Below are 16,901 nucleotides of genomic sequence, written 5' to 3' on the forward strand. Positions count from 1 at the left end.
AATTCTAGTAGCGTGTATTACAGAATTTAGTTTCATTAATTTAACAACTTACAACCAAACTTCAATTTAGTGCCGCCATTCGTTTGCCTCCAGAATTGGCATTAAATTGAGTGAGAGACTAAACTGAAATAAATGGCAGTACCAAATTGAAATTTGGCCTGAATTTGTTAAATTAAAATATGCTTCTTTGGACTTTTTTAATGAAAATGTGACATGCTGGTTAGTATTTTACTGAAATTTAAAAGTCTTGGTACTTAATTTCAATATAACTGTGGATCTTGGCTTTATCGGAACTGATAACTAATTTTAATAGACTTTAATATATGCAATTAATTTTAATCAGCTGACACAATTATTTAACTCCCAACAGAATTAAATTTGTTCAAACTGGCCTTTTGGAATCATTTCAAATCACTCAATACAAAAATAGAAATGCTTCATTTGTTCTCAAATTGCTTATAAGTTCTAGTTTATGCTTTAAATTATATAAAAAATATTAATTATAATCTTCCAAAATACTCACTTTATATGTGGAAAAGATCCATAATTTCACTTTCCTCTGAACACTGAAGAAACGACATTACATCTTGGGTTGAATAGTGTCTCATCTGGTGCATTTCGGTAGACCACTGATGACGTAGAGGGTTAATTTCATTAAATTGAGTAGAATCGAATTGCATTATCTCGCAGTTTGCATTTGCGGAATATCTGCCGAGAGTATCTTCGATAGGCGAACAGGAAATGGATGCGGCCATATTATCTAAAACTTCAAAATCCATCATATTGCAGTCGGTATTGTTCCAACACATTCTTCCTTCCGATATCATTTGCTGTTCGGTTTCAAAGTTTTCTGTGAAAAGGTTCAAATCATGAGTAGTTTTTGAAGTAAGATTTGCAGTTAGAGATGTTTCTTTCCCTCCATCTGTTTGCAATAATCCTAGTTGTAAATCATCCGCTTCTATGTCACTTAAAAAGAAATCCTTTTTTGAATTTAAATTACATCATAATATGGAGTATATTTTACGTGGAGAAGCTACAATTAGATTACTTTTTTTTATTTTGAGAATATAAACATGTTACAATGCAGAAATGGATGTAAACACTTATTGCAATGGTAGATTGTGAAACCAAAGTTTCAGTAGAAATAGTGGTAGTGATCTGTGGGATTTTACACAGATACAGCTAACATTTGAATTCTTCTTTGACATTTGCAGAACAGAAACATAGTCCTCAAAGATGAAAATAAAACAGATCAAAAGCTTGACTTGGTCTGGCACAGGATTATATTAATTCCCACAAATATTTTTAATCTATTCCTAAGATCTGCATCAGGTTTAATCACTCTAAAATGGAATGCTCAGAAGAACAGTCATGCAGTTTAAATTTAAATTCCATAAATCAAAATTCCAAACAATCCTCAGAAGTTCTTTAGAGAACAGGTAGAAATTTAATATTGCCAAATAGGGATTATATGCCAAGTAAGAAAGCCTGTCCTAGTGCCAAATGTTCAAGAGACTCATAATGTCATGAACAATATCAAGCAACTTCACATTCTTACCTGTTCCCCAAGTACTCTGAAGACCTATGTATTCAGTCTAATGAAAACATCCAAGAAGTCTGTAGGTTGTATCTACTGTATCTACCACCAGCAAAGCTTCAATTCTTTGATCCACCATTACAGTCTATGCCTCAAAGGATACTCTATTTTATGTCATACTTGCCTACATCCGTTTCATGTTTCCAGAGTCTGACTTGTTTATATCCAAAATAAAAGAAATAAGGAACCTTACTGTTGAGCTCTCCCTCATATACAAGTGTAACTAATTTGTATATATCTTAAGTTTATTACCTGATAACATAATTAATACTAACAATACAATGAGGCCTGGAAGATCTGCTGTTATGAATAATGGTAGCGTGGCTCTGAATCCACACCCAGCCTCCCTTATTGTGAAGAAATCGATAATATTTTGTCGTCACTTGACCTTTAGTTAATACTGAAAGAGAAATTTCATCCTTATTTACGAGCAGTAACACATACTGATACATAAACTTACAACGCTTACATATTTCGTGAGAGATACGAAGGTTTAAACAGTCGCATCCGTGAACATACTGATAGAGAGTGCGTTCTATAAGTTGCTGGGGTTCGTAGCCAGTGAGGTTTGCAACCCTTGCAAATAATAATTTATAAATTACATCATTACAATAACCCAAAAATCTTAACACAAATCTTATTTATTACCTCGAGTCTAGAAAGATCAGCCTCAGATCCAGACTTGCTCGAAACATAAACATATTACTGTACATTTTCACTTCTGTGATGGCACTCGGCGGAAGCGAATGCCCCACTGCCACCAGGCTCACGTTTTGCAGATTTGTCTCCATTCTACATTGCTTCAGTTTTATATAACCACTGCAGTGTATTACCTAAACACAAACAAAAATTAAATTTTATTTTATTTTTCTTTGAACAATATGAGATACTTCAAAGAAACGTTAACACTACGCACATATTTGGATGAAGAGGAACTCAATAAACCTTAATGGAAACTATGGGTGAAATGTTTTATTAGAAGGTAAAAAGTATGCTAAACAGTAGCATACGTTTGTTTCTTTGTAACATGAGCATGAAAGCCATGTGACGTGCAAGACGTCATAGAAAATGTGATTGCAGCAATAGAAGCGTGAAACATGCCTGATTGAATAGCATAGCAACGAAATTTGGTACCGTGGAAAAAATTAAAAACATCTTGATGCATATATATACGTTCAGAAACGTGTTAACATTTCTTTTGAAGTGATCTGTATAAATTCTACTCACTTTGTATCCAGATGTGGTCAGTCCAGCATTTCTTTTCGCCAAAATGCACTTCATTCGTAAATAAAATGATTTCTCAATTTCACAATCTGTTAATTTACATATAAATTATTTGATATAGAAAATTATTTAAAAAACATTAATGAAATAATTTCAGATGATTTTATTTGCTAGGATTTTCACACATAATGTTTGAATCCTTATCTATTACAGATAAATACGAAGTAATTGCGTAAATTCATTTATAGAATGATAAAGTAAATGCACACATTTTTTTAAGTTTAAGAATAAGATTCTCAAGTAATGGTGTCAAAAGGAGCAAGGACATTGTCAGTTTGACCATACTGTATCTAGTAAACGTCATGGACCCCCGTTTTTAATTTCATTTTTGGATTCTTCATTGCAATTAATGGAAAACGGCAAAGTTTGGAAAGTTGAATTTCATTTGCGTATTTAAAAAAAGAAATGCAATATTATCAATAAGCAAATTCGTCTTCGTCCAATTCTGCAATAAAAATCCTTTCGGTGAAACCGTACCCGTAGTCGGGTCCACCAGAATGGTAACCTTGTGCTTGTGCTTCTGTTCTACAGGCAGTAGAACAGAAGCACACCAAACTACGGATTTTACTGTCTTCAGAAACATCCATGGTAAGAGAAGGAATGAGTGATTTAACCTGACATATCCAGGTTAAATCACTCATGAAAATTAGAGGTTCGTACATGGAATCAAATTCTTTTCTGCCTGGACAATTAATTTAACCTGAGGACATTTAAATTTTTGTCACTATAAATACAAAATAGACTCGCAAACGTGTATTAACAAATACAGTATGCATACGTAGAGATTTCATTACAAACGAAAACTAAAAATCAAGACAAATTCAATACACGTCTTGAGATTGTCGTGAAACCGATAGCTGACGAAGTATTTATTTTAAATTGCCAAAAAATTTTAACTATAAAATATATATCCTCACTAGATGACTGCATTTCAACAGAGGTAGACTGAAAATTCAATATAGATTTCATTTCCTCCTTATCTTCGGGGTGTATATACTCGAATATATTGTTCCCAGTCATTTCTACCTAAAAAAATTCAAATTAATCTTCGAAAAGTTTCAATTAAACCAATTTCCAGCTCTCACCTGAGATAAACCAAGGTGGACAGAAGCAGTTTCCGAAACGTACATGATCTTCCCATCAGATGATACGACAAAAACAAACCCATCAAGAGTCTATAGAACAAGGAAAAAGACACTATAAACTCAATTTTCTAATTATAAAATTAAGAAACGGGACGTTAATTTTACTTGTAAGAGATGCGAACCGAGCTCTCTTATTGTGTCTTCATTGCTGTTAAGATGAGACATGCCCCATCCTTCTCCCAATCCTGATATAAAGAGAAAAACATGGTTACTGCTATATCCGTTTAGAAAATATATATATAAGTGCTTTAATAGTCTAGTAAGTCACACGTTTCATTGTTCGATCACGTCATGCAGTTTCACGTCTTATTTTACTCTCTCCTGCCTTCGGACATTGATCCTGAATGATTGCTGTTGACTCGTGACTGCTTTTGTACGACATTTTACCTTTTGTCACCATTTCCCATTCACTACGAGGTCATTTTCCCTATCTGGTTTCAAATTTTATCTTAAACTGTGTCTAATGGAATTTAGGAACAATAAATTATCGCGTTGTTACGTTAAATTCGGTTAATTTTAATAGGTTTAGCGAGTTAACTTAACGTGGGGAAATTTCCCGATTTTTTATTTAATAAAATAAAACAGCAGGAAATTTCCCCACAATGCGGGAAAAATTTCTCGACTTTTAAATTAATAAAACAAAACAAGGAAATTTCCCCGCGATGCAGGGAAAATGTCCGAAATTTTTAACCTTTTCTAGATATTTTAAGTGAAAAAAATTAAATTCAGGGAAATTTTTACAGTGAAATTACTTTTTAAAAATTTTCTTAATTGAAAAAATTTAGAGAATTTCCTTTCATTCGAAAATTTATGGTAAATATTAAATTTCGCTCGCATTAAATTTTCAAATATGGCGAAACTTTAATTAAATTCCTCTATTAAAGTTTAATTTGTGAAACATCCGGAAATTTTCATACAATAAATCTGGAAACGTGGGGAAATTTCCTTATTCAAAATTAAAAGAAAGAGAATAGGGAAAAACGTTTAGCCGAAAACTGATAAAATTCGTTTTTTGATGGGATTTTTCTATGGAAAAATTTTAAATAAAAATATACTTTTATGAAATTTTCTATTGAAAGTAGTTAACGGATAAATTTTATCTAAATTTTCCCGTATTTACAGAAAAATATAAGGAAAACTTTTGTTAATGAACATTTCTATTATTAAAATTTATTTTTACAAAAATTTAAATAAAATGTAGGAAATATTTTCAAATATTTTATTCCTTTGTATAATATATTTAAAAAATTAAAAAATACATTTAAAAATTCTCTTAAAATTTCCTTTTAACGAACGTTTGTCCTTGTATTTTTTCAAATTAATATTTTAAGGATATTTTTTTGTTTTTAATATTATTGTTATTATTATTATTATTATTATTATTATTATAAACAATAATATATTAATTTTACAAGTAATTCCTTTTTTTAAATTTCCCGCTATCAAAAAAAATATCCCTACAACAGGGAAGTTTTTCCAAGCCGAAAATCTATCAAATCTTCAAGAATATTTCTGAACATTATTAATTAATTAATGACGTTTGGAAATAAATAATTTTACGTCATCGATTCCTGTGTTGCGTCATTATTTAATACACTAAACAACTGTTTTAAAAACTTACCGTTAGGGAAAATTTTCCTCATCTTTAAGTATGATGACGTCAGTCTAATGATAGAAGCTTTATCTAATTGACTAGTAATGGCGACCGGAAGTGGCAACATTCGTGATAATTCTATAAATTCGCAATTTTCTTTTTCCCGTCTCGATCTGGCGGCATTTTTAGATCTTTCCTTCATTTTATTTTATTAATTTTTAAAGTAATCGAGAAATTTTTACTCTCCGAACACGTGTCGAATGGAGGCTTGAATTTACTTTTAAATATATATTCGTCTCCATTACTATGAAAGAAGTTTCCATGACAGATAACTTACGATTGTTCCCATTGGCTAACTTTAGGGTTCGATTGGCTAATCGGGAAATTGTAAACATTGCCGCTCGTGACGATACATTTAAAATTCGAATTTTCGTGGGGTCTAAAGGTCGACAAAGGTCGAAAAGTAAGTAATTAAGTATTTTAAATCACATAAGCCAATCCGTTTTATTATCAGAAACGGTCGAAGTAATGGTTTATAAAAGGGAAAAAACTGGGAAAATGTTTTAAAAATTTTAGGGAATTTTTAGCCTCATGAGGGAAATTTGGGGACTTTTTTTTATTTATAAATTTTGATGCCAGTTTAGGGAAAATTAAGTTGTAATGAAAATTAAGGGAATATTTTGAGATTTTTCCCTGGATATTTCGATTATAAGTTATTTTGCTTCAAAATAGTAATTTTTATGTGTAAATTTATTTGAAGAAAACAACTAAGAAACGAATTACAAAAGTACTTTAATTAGAATTAAAATTTAAAAGTTTTAATGAAACTTTAAATTTATTTTAATTTGAGGAAAAAATAATATTTTAAGAAAAATCAGTGGATATTAGGGAAAAATTCCTAATATTCTTTTAAATTTTTGTAGAATATTCTCTAATATCCCTGCATTTTATTATAATAAATAGCCGTTATCATTTTAATACTGTAATTTATTTTGAAGATAAATTATTTTAGGATATTTTATTATTTTATAAAAATTCTACATCTTTGTATCCATCAAAATAATAGAAATAAGTAAGGATAATGAGGGAGAATATATTTTTTTTAGGGAAGTGACGACAATTTTTGATTTCTTTTCAATAAATTTTGAAAAAAACGATTGAAGTAATGGAATTTATATACAGTCGAACCTCCAATAACGGACCTCATAACGGCGACCATTTTTAATTAAAGGAAAATAACCTCTAAACAGCGGCCATATTTTCGTGTTCCCGTTATTGGCTGTTGTTGAAAGGTTTGACTATTTTTTTAAGAAAAATTTATTTATGCAAATTACATTTATTCAACTTAATGGAAACATTGCATACAATATACCAGGAAACTGAAGCTATCACATTGTTTTTTTAAACATAAATATCACAATCTTTGCCTTATAAATATAATATATTAAGCTTTATATATAAATATAATTTTATTAAAAGTTATCCAATTTAATAGGGAGGATAAGCCGATACAACTTTATGTGTATCAGCTGCAGCGTGATAAGGATAATTCACGTAGGGTGATGCTTTAGCGTAAGGGGTGCTGACGTAACGATAAGGACCCGAATACACCCCGGGTAAAGGAAACTTTAATGCTGTTAATGGCGAGGAGTAAGCAGGATCTGGATAAGTCGAAGAAGCTCCTCCTGGTTCATTGCTCCTGACTTTAGCTCTGAATCCATAATCATCGGCTACGTAGTCCACGATGCGTTTGCGCCCGTCCGCATCCGTTAATCCATACGATCCTCTCACGTGACCGTATGCGTTACCCTTCTCTTCCCTAAAGTTATTAGAGCCGTAGGGACCTCTCACGCCGTAACCGAAGTTGTAGTTACCGTAATTCTGAAAATATTAACGAAAAAAATGAAAAAATCGAAATCTTGTAGCGCAACCGATCTCCTTTGCGGTGGCTTTGCTGCTTTGTTATTAATTATATTCAAAAAATTCCTCGCGTGAAAGGTAGAAGCACCCGTATACAAAAGATATTCTGAGAAGCTTTTACATTGCTCAATATAATAATAATTTATCGCGAAAAAAACAATTTGCGATTGTTATGATTTTCTCTTCTGTAAATTGTTGACTTCCTGTTGTTCGTCTAAGCATAAGATTCGTTATTAATTTATAATAAAATGTTACTCACGTCTTGGGTCTGATAGACATCGCTGTTTCCCCCGATATCGGGGACGTAACCCGAAAGAACAATGGCGACGACACTCGAAAGAACAATTAGCGATACCTGGAAAATGGGAAGTGATGTACTTAAAGAACACTACATTTGGGTCAGATGATAACATGTTTGTTACAACAAAACAATAACACTTTATTGAATACTCTCTAACCCCCGTTTCCGAGAAATTTTGTACACTGCTTAGAGCACATGCCGCTTGGTCGCGTCGCGTCGCATCGCTTCTGAAGCGGTCTTTATACGCTAATGTCTTTGAAAAATACATATTAAAAAAGCGATTAAATATCTACATAAATATTTAAAATAAAGGATATTAGTAAAAATTTAAATATTTTTAACGTTTATAAACGTTTTTTACTCTTGACGCGCGGCGCGACGCTTAGCCAAAATGACAAAAATAGTCACTTTCTAGCAATAATTTTCAAATATAATACAAATAAGTATTCGGAAAAATTATTGGCATATTACATTAAAATTTTAAAGGACTTTTAGTAGAATATACTTAAAAAATTTAGTTGTTATAAAAGGAATTTTTAATTACACTTCAATCTCGCTGGCGCCGAGTGACTCTCTGGTCGCGTCGCTTCGCTTCGCAAACTAGTTCTATACAATCATCAATACTAAGAGATTTAATAAAATAACAGATTTATTTGCATAAATTGTAAAAAAATAAAAATTTCTTTCGAAAATTGAAACGTTTTTTTAACATTTTAGCGAAGTTGAGGCGCGGCGCGACACTGAAAATGCACTTTTATCAATTACATACAAAAAGGCATTTATTAGAACTAAGAAATTGCATAAATTCACTTTCTTAATAATTTATTAGAGGAGTGACGGTCGTAACGCTCGTTACTGTTTAAAGAATTGTATAATAATTCACTAGAAATGTCTCCAAGCGTAACAAATGAGTTACAAAATGAAGAATTTTACAATTTAACGCTCGTAATTTCCGACAAGAGAAAAAACAATTTCGATCATCTTTAAACAATAAGGGACCTTACAAAACACTAGAGAAGTTAATAAACAATTAAATTAAATTGTTTCTTCTAAAGAAACTCACCTGAAAATAATGCATTTTTGGCGTCCAAGACACGGGGGAGATTCTACACCTTTCAAAGAGTCCAACAGAACCTTTTTATATATTCATCAGTACGTAACGGGGCGTAGATCGGTCCCACCCAAAGAACCCATTTTTTATTTTTTGAAGAGGGCAAAGATGTCTCTTCAACAATAGAACAGAATACAAGTTTTATGACTCCGAAATGGGGCATTTCGTAGGTGATATATTTTGCGAAACTGCCCATTGTCCGAAAGGTTCCAAGTGGGATGCATCTATGACACGTTTCTAGTTAGCTACACCTCATTATCTTGTCTGGTTTGTTAAGAAATTGCGAAGGAAGAAGTGTTATTTTGTGTACCAACCACCCCCTTTCTCTTAACATGCCGAGTATTTAATAAAACTGGTTGTTATTTCATACTCTATCTAGTTCGTTTCGAGTGATAAGTTGAACGTTTCTAGAACGGGACGTTTTGCGTGTTCGTGTTTAATTTTTTTTTTTTTTTTTAAATTTCTGTAGTGTTTCGGGTATATTGAACACTAATCCCGTGTTTTACTCAGTAATTTTTACTTAAATCGAATTTTTGATGATATTTCCGCCTTTTATTCTTAAGGAAGTTGTAGAGTAACGATGGATGTGTGTCAAGGATTTATGTATTACTTTTTAATCTTGTTAATTAATAGAAAAAATTTTATGCGAATTTTTGTAGTATTGGGAGCCATAATAGAAGGAAAACCATTGTTCTTCTTCGTTAATCTTTCAATTATCAAAATTAACGATGTCTATGAATCGATATCCTAATTACTTAGTATTTTTTTTTATTATTATTATTATTTTATCGCTGTTTATAATGAAGAAAATATTTTTAAAATTAAAATTACAATTTATTATAATTAATTAATTTTAAAAGTATTAAAATTAAAGGAAAAATTAATTTTAAAATTATATAATTATTTAAAATATAGCTCCATCTGTTGATAATCGGAGTTACTATTCGGTACAATAACCCCAAAATATAATTATTTAAATAAAATTTTTTTGTTTAATAAGAAACAAGAGAAACATTTCAGTCGTTACAAGGTTTTTTTATTTGTAATTTCTGTATAATAAAAAGAAGTTATAAGAAGTATTCTCCCTCCCTTTTGTGCTATCAGATCATTCTTACTCCTAACCTTCTTACTCACGTGACCGGAAGTTTGCTTGCCCAATTTTTGAATTGAGGGTTATTTAAGGGAACTTCCATTACACAAGAAACCATTTTTTTTTTAATTATTTAAATAATAAAATTAAACTGAAAATTGCGTTTAAAACACACACAAATGTCGTCACAATACTTTTATTTGTGTTTGAATTGAATTCTCGTGTTTTTAAATGGATCGAAAGCAATAAAAATACTTTATTTTGTTTTTGGGTAATAAAAATATAATTTTTTTCCTTTATTTTTCAATGGAAAAAAAGCCGTTTTATTATTTATTTTTAAGAGATTTTTAATGAATGGTATTGTCCATTCATTATGCATAATGAGAATTGTCGGGTTTACGAGAAAAATATATTCAATATTTGAATTTTTATAACCTTTTTTCAAGTGTTTAAAGCGTTTCTGACTAGCACTGAAGTCTGTCTGTAAGTCTGTCATCTGCTAACGAATTTATCGTTATTAATAAGTAATAAACGAATAAATCTAAGTTATTTTGATTTAAGAATGTTCTGAATATTGGCACAATTATATATTTAAATTTTTAAGACGATAAAATGTCACGAACGAAAGTTATTTACGTTTAAATAGCCTACGTCGCGTCGCGTTGCGCGGCACATCCGAATTGTAAGCGTTTGCGACGCGAAGTGTCATGGCGGTCGTAATGCTCTATGCGTTGTGTTTCGAGTGTTAAAATTCTTGTTATGTGAAGATTTAATTTTGTTTCGATTCAGTAAACAATTTATTGATCTAATTAACTAAAATAATTGTGATTAAAATGCCTTAGTTTCACAGGGGAAAAAAGGCTATTGTTTTATTTGCGTGTTGAATGGATGATGGATGATTTTCGCCATTTTAATGACTTAATTACTGCTAAAATGTGTCGAACGATGCTCCATTTTCTTCCTTGTTAAATTAATTTTATTGTCTGTTGTTTATTTTCACTGTTATAAAATTACTTTTTATTAGTAGTATTAAGTATTGTTTATGCATCTGCACTGTCACTTCGCCTCCATCTGTGAATTGGATGCGACGCGAAGATTGAGAAGCGTCGCGACGCGAACATGACCATAAAAGTATTAATAACTCCCATTTCTAATACGATAAATCCATTGTCCGGCAATAGACAAACGGACAGACCTCAAGAGAAACTAGAAATAAATATTTCGAGTCTTTTCATTGCTGATATTTATTGTTTTCTTGGAACAAATGTCGAAAATAACGAGTCCTTGACATTGTTTTTATTTTTATTGCCCCTTATTATTAATATTTTTCAATGTTAAATTATTAAAAACGCTGAAAGTTGGAGGTTGGCAACACTTGCAAGCACGTTTCTCAATCAGGCCCTGTCACAGGGGGCCTGCAGGCAACAAGAGACTCCCAAAACATGTATTGAAACCGATTCATTCCGTTGCATTTCTTGATTTCTAGGTTCCTCTAGGCCTGAAAATCAAAGGGACTAGGCCTCTCCTTGTTCTCCGAGAGGCCCTTTTCTCAATATTTTATGTCCGAAAATAACATTAATAACACTTCATTTGTATTAGCTTTTAACACGCATACAGGAACTAGTATCGGGAGGGACGAATTCAGTCATAAATATGGAGCCCCTTCGTCGACGGCCATAACCAATAAAACTAGGTTTTTTTTTATTAATTTGCCAATTTCTAAAGGGCCATTTGGGGCACACAAATGCCCCAGGCAACCTCGATCCTATTTTAAAGCGAAAGGCCTCGTAATTTTAGTAAAAACCTTCAGAATTTACCTCCTCTAACCGCACACTCCTTAGAAAACTATCGAATATTTCCCCCTTCTAACCACACCACAACCTTAAACAGAACATTCCCTAATTGCATCCATCTACCCTAATTAAAATGCCTTTTGAGATACGGACAGACATTCAAACAGACGGATAGAACTAACTGTCCTTGTAGTTATCATTCCGGATGTTGGTTAACTCGAGGGTTCTCCAATATTAGAATAACAGATAGGAATTCCTTGACATTGTATGGAAGTCACGAAGAAAAGTGAAAAACCATTCAACGATACGACCTTGTTACGCACGATCCAATAGGAAATGGTAACTTATAGCAGTTTTGAGTAACACAAGAAAAAATAAAATAAAATAAAATAATAAGTCGCGTAACAATCGTTCGAGCGTTTCACCTTGTTGCTTTTAATTACACAATAGTAGAAGGACGCCATTTTATATTTTGACCTCCAAAACTTTCGCTTTTTTCCCCCTTTAGAAATTCTTGCTTTTGTTAACTGTTATCTTCTATCTTACTCTATATACAGATTCTATGTGTTGTCTCTCTGTTTACCTTCATCTGATAAGCTACGAGGCCCTACAGATGAGGTGGATGAAGAACTCTCGACACACGCGATTTACAGAGGGAAAAATCCCTCTGTAAATCGCTCTCATTTTATATTCAAACCACTTTTCTCTTTTAATTCTTAGTGTTACTTTCTTCCTTACGTGCAGATCAGTCAACTTGACTTTGGGGCCTATATATAATATGCAAATTATAACTCCGATAAGCAATGCGTAATATCGAGGTTTGGTTAATGTTACCTTAGGTGCCAAGATGGCGGCTCGTCTCTGATTTTAGCAAGGAAACAGTGGGACGCACGTTCTAACCTAACCTAACCTATTCTAATAATTTGGTTGCTAATAATTATGGTAATTTATTAGAATAGGTTAGGTTAGGTTAGAATGTGCGTCCCACTGTTTCCTTGCTGAAATCAGAGACGAGCCGCCATCTTGGCACCTAGGGTAACATTAACCCGAGGTTTTATTATTTATTAAATTTTTTTTTAACTTAATTTAATTTAATTTTGTTAAGTAATCCGTTAACAATCTCCGAACGTCCGCATGTCTGTCGTACGGAGGTTATAAGTATAATTTTGCGCAATATTAACAAAACAAAAGGTATTTTTATGTATTGCAAACATTTGTCGAGTATAAAATGAAAGCTTTTCCAATAAGTTAATAGACAATTGTTACGTACAATGACCAGAAACTTACATCATCCTGTTTTGATTGTATTAACACTCGAACGAGAGCGTTTAGTTATGGTAGAAGGGTGTTACCCGCTACACGTGGTCCCACTAACCCATATCGTTTCATTCTACGAGATTGTTTCTCTTCCTTTGAAGAAGACTACCAGCCGTTTCTAAGTTTAAATAAGTGAAATTTTATATTTTTATGTTAGATTTTAGAACTAGAAGTGAAAATATTCTTCAAACTCTAAACAGTTTCACCCATTAGAGCGAAAATAATGTTTAAATTCTAAGCAGTTTCACCACGAGACTGTTAGAAGCGAAATCACTCCTCAATTTCAAAAGCAAATAAAATGTGTTTTATGGCGGTGTAACGTCATATCAACAAGAATTTGAGCTCTTTCCCAACCTCATTAATTGCATTAAATATTAAAATTTCTAAATTTGGAGGTCATTCTATTAAAATAACACGTGATTAATGTTTCGATTGTCTTTCCCAATAGGTATTCTTTAAAAAGAAAAAAAAAACACACAGCCAAAGACCACAGCTTTCTGGACTTATGCCACTTTATACCTGCCAAAAGCATCCTTAAATCGATATTATATGACTTAATTGTTTGCTACGTAACACGTGTTCGGTAACGTTGCACGGTTTAGCATACAAACTCCACACTCGACCACTCCCAGATTACTAAACGAAAGGGAAACTAGTTTCTTTTATTATTCAAGGTGAACAGAACTGGAGGTCATTTCATCTTGTCTTCACCACAATACTCTGCGTCACACCCCTTTTCTTTAACTTCGATTGACTGCAGTCACGTGCCCGAAGATGTTACGTCACGATACGCTATATAGTGACCGAGTGGGGGTGGTTTTTTTCATTTGTTGTGGCGCACTGGTGTTAGGATGTTGTTTAATATCGTAAGTTGTGACGTTACGCTGTGTTTTCTAATATTTAAGAACGTTACGTTATTCGTTACCTTTAAAACAGATATTCTTACTTGTTTTTAGTTGTTAATCGTTTCGTTTATCTTTGTCGTTACGATAAATTCGGATCACGTAGCTTCTGCAACTGGAGGAATCAGTAACCAGCACCATCAACAAGACGTGAGTTTCGTTTGTTTCTTATTGATTTTTTTTTCTTTTTTCTTTAATTTCTAACTCGAAACATTCCTTAGGATGCTGGAAATTATAATTTTGGTTACGATGTGCAAGATCCCGGCAGTCATCACTTTAGAAGAGAATCGGGGGATGCTTACGGGCGCGTTGTAGGATCGTACGTCTTTCAGAAGCGGATGGCAGACACAGGATCGTCGATTACGTTGCTGATGAATATGGATTTCGAGCCAAAGTTAGGACCAACGAACCGGGTACACGATCCGAAAATTCCGCTGCTGTAGAGGTTTTGAAACCCGGCCACCCTCCAGGACCTCCCAGAATCCCAAATCCTGTAGTTTCCCCCGCGCCCGCTCCACCTCCTCCACCTCCAGCTGATCCTCCGAGTCAAAATATTCTACCACCCCCGTCTTCGGTAAAATCCTACGTTCCCTACGTTAACGCTCCTTATAATTATCCTTACTATTACTCACCTCTGCCAGCTAATTCTCTATACCCCTCCCCCAAAATAAATACCCGGAATACATTCAGCATCCCCAAAACCCCCAAACCATTGCGAAATTTGTAGATCCTTATAGTTATAAATACGTCCAACCGCTTCATCCCACTTCCACCCATCAGAACCAAAGATATTCGTCAGCCTTAGTTAATAACCCCCCATTGCTCCCTACTCAAGCTAATTACAATCACCCTGCCGATGCCACTGACTACAACATTGGCCTCATAAGCTCAAAGTTGCCATCTAACTATAGAGTGGTACCCATACCTAACGGTATACAGGCGGTCCCAATTGATTCTTCAAGCGCTTCTAATTTGGGTGGGGGTGTTTATCAGCCTTATAACTACAATGCGGATAGAAACTACCCGCGTGCTACTTACCCCAGCAGGGATTTGAGCTACGTAGACACCAAGAAACAGAAGTCTTACTACGCTTATCCTCCTCCTACGGATTATCGTTACGCCGGAAGCAGACAGAGCAAATCTGTTACGCGAGTTTCTAAGAGTGTGGAGCATTGAATATGATTTTTGTGTTTTTATAACATTTTTAATTGTTTTTTTAAATGTTTATCGCTTGTATGATATAAGGTTTACTGGGCCAAATATTAAATAAATTCTTTTCTAAGCTGTGTTTGTGTTTCTTTGGACTTCTGATGCACCTGATGCACCTTAAATTCGCTGATTTTGCAAAGAAACTTATTGCATTTTTTGGTAAAGTGAACAATTTTTATGCCATTAAAGTAGATGTACTTGAATATAATCGAAATCTCTGTAATTGAGCGTAATCGGGCGTCATTTTAGTGCCCATAAAGAGGAGGAACCGCTTACTCTATGGATGCTAAGTCGAGGCGACAAAGACATTAGCTCACATATTTTTCTTTTTGGACACTAAAGGGCTTTTTCTGGATTCCCAACTCGAGTTCAGACAGATTCGTAAATAGGACCCCAAGCGGCGTGGATAAAACTCTGGAGGCTCCATATACTCGGGCCTCCAGAGTTTTATCACCCCTATCATTCGTCCTACATTATCTTGTTGCTGTGAGGGCCCGGATCCGAACTTCAAAAATGTTCGTGGTTAATTTAATCACTACCCTCGCCCCCATGTGTTCTCGTCCACCAATTTGGATAGGGGTGTTTATCTAGATCCAAATTGGTAGTGTCCCCCGTGTTTAAAACCATGAGACACTTTAAATAAATGAGACTTTTTCGATATCAACAGAGATAAAATATCATGCAAATAGGAATTAGTGTTTATGGCAAATTTGTATACATGAATCCTGAAAAAATATTAATATACATGAAGTTTCGTAAACGATTTCATTATTGCGTTTTCAACAATGCAAACAATATTAGTATTTTCTAACAATATTTACAGAAGTAAATAGTTTTGTGAATCGAGATAGAAAGATGAACATATGCGCTATATTAATGGTCATTTTACCATTATTTATTTTAATTTACGCTCCTGTGGGGCAAAACTATATGATACGTCTAAAAGAGAAATTCGTGAGTGATCCAAGCTCGTTGCTCCTCAATTCTCCAACGGAGGAGGACGTTGCTTACAACGAAGACTCGAAGAATGTGTTTTCAACACAGTTTAAAAACAAAAATGGCGTCTTTGTTCCACGAAGCAAGTCGAAAATTCGAAAATTGGACTGGCTCGTGATACCGTCGACTCAAAGAAATAAAGAATCGCCAATGAACAAGGATCAAGATCGTGGAGACTTTGAACAAAAGCGGGGTGTAACTGGACCAAAAATAATTAAAAATTCAAGAAGTGAAGTTTCGAAGCTTCCTTCTTTTCTAGAAAATTACAAGAAATACAAACAACTTTATTTTATCCAGAAATATGCAAATAAAGAGATCGAGCAAAAAGAAGACACGAAACAAACGAGAAAATTGGACGACAATATTGAATTTTCGGAGACGAATCGTCTTAATAGAATGTTAATTGGTCCAACGAAGCAGAAAGGAGACAAAAATAAAATTCCAGACAGTTTTAGAAGTGATTTGAAAGTAAACAGAAAGCTCACAGAACAAGAAATAAAGATCATAATGAAAAAAATCGGGCATGCCATATCCAACGTATTGATGGCTTACCTTTTAATATCGCTGATGTTTCTACTTATTACAGCGCTCGTGTACATATTTTTTAAGATATTTTATGAAAAACAGATATCAAAATCGGCT

General features: G+C 33.4%; 2 protein-coding genes and 1 pseudogene across 2 annotated transcripts; 1 reads left to right on the forward strand and 2 right to left on the reverse strand.

The window, feature by feature from the left end:
- Positions 1-524: 524 nt before the first annotated feature.
- Positions 525-6,091, reverse strand: LOC136971839 (single-minded homolog 1-like). Its single transcript, XM_067266343.1, has 9 exons — positions 5,648-6,091; positions 4,132-4,211; positions 3,967-4,056; positions 3,799-3,907; positions 2,825-2,910; positions 2,246-2,430; positions 2,067-2,173; positions 1,850-1,997; positions 525-966 (listed from the first exon to the last, which is right to left on the reverse strand). The coding sequence occupies exons 1-9, from the start codon at positions 5,820-5,822 to the stop codon at positions 525-527; spliced, it is 1,422 nt and encodes a 473-aa protein (XP_067122444.1). The 5' UTR covers positions 5,823-6,091.
- A 907-nt stretch (positions 6,092-6,998) lies between these two features.
- Positions 6,999-8,919, reverse strand: LOC136971840 (cuticle protein 14-like). The gene is made up of 3 exons (XM_067266344.1): positions 8,905-8,919; positions 7,800-7,895; positions 6,999-7,501 (listed from the first exon to the last, which is right to left on the reverse strand). The coding sequence occupies exons 1-3, from the start codon at positions 8,917-8,919 to the stop codon at positions 7,109-7,111; spliced, it is 504 nt and encodes a 167-aa protein (XP_067122445.1). The 3' UTR covers positions 6,999-7,108.
- Positions 8,920-13,914: 4,995 nt separating this feature from the next.
- LOC136971811 (adult-specific rigid cuticular protein 15.7-like) lies at positions 13,915-15,342 on the forward strand (annotated as a pseudogene).
- The last annotated feature ends 1,559 nt before the right edge of the window (positions 15,343-16,901 follow it).

The sequence above is a fragment of the Centruroides vittatus genome, unplaced genomic scaffold (assembly GCF_030686945.1).
Source record: "Centruroides vittatus isolate TY-2023 unplaced genomic scaffold, ASM3068694v2 contig_2726, whole genome shotgun sequence".
In the NCBI taxonomy this organism is placed as follows: domain Eukaryota; kingdom Metazoa; phylum Arthropoda; class Arachnida; order Scorpiones; family Buthidae; genus Centruroides; species Centruroides vittatus.

Coding starts and splice junctions, on each gene's coding strand:
- LOC136971839 (XM_067266343.1), bottom strand. CDS start 5,822: ATGAAGGAAAGATCTAAAAATGCCGCCAGATCGAGACGGGAAAAAGAA. Junction 4,212..5,647: donor GAGGAAAATTTTCCCTAACG/GTAAGTTTTTAA, acceptor TCTTTATATCAG/GATTGGGAGAAGGATGGGGC. Junction 3,908..3,966: donor TCCACCTTGGTTTATCTCAG/GTGAGAGCTGGA, acceptor GAATTTTTTTAG/GTAGAAATGACTGGGAACAA.
- LOC136971840 (XM_067266344.1), bottom strand. Junction 7,502..7,799: donor ATGTCTATCAGACCCAAGAC/GTGAGTAACATT, acceptor TAATATTTTCAG/AATTACGGTAACTACAACTT.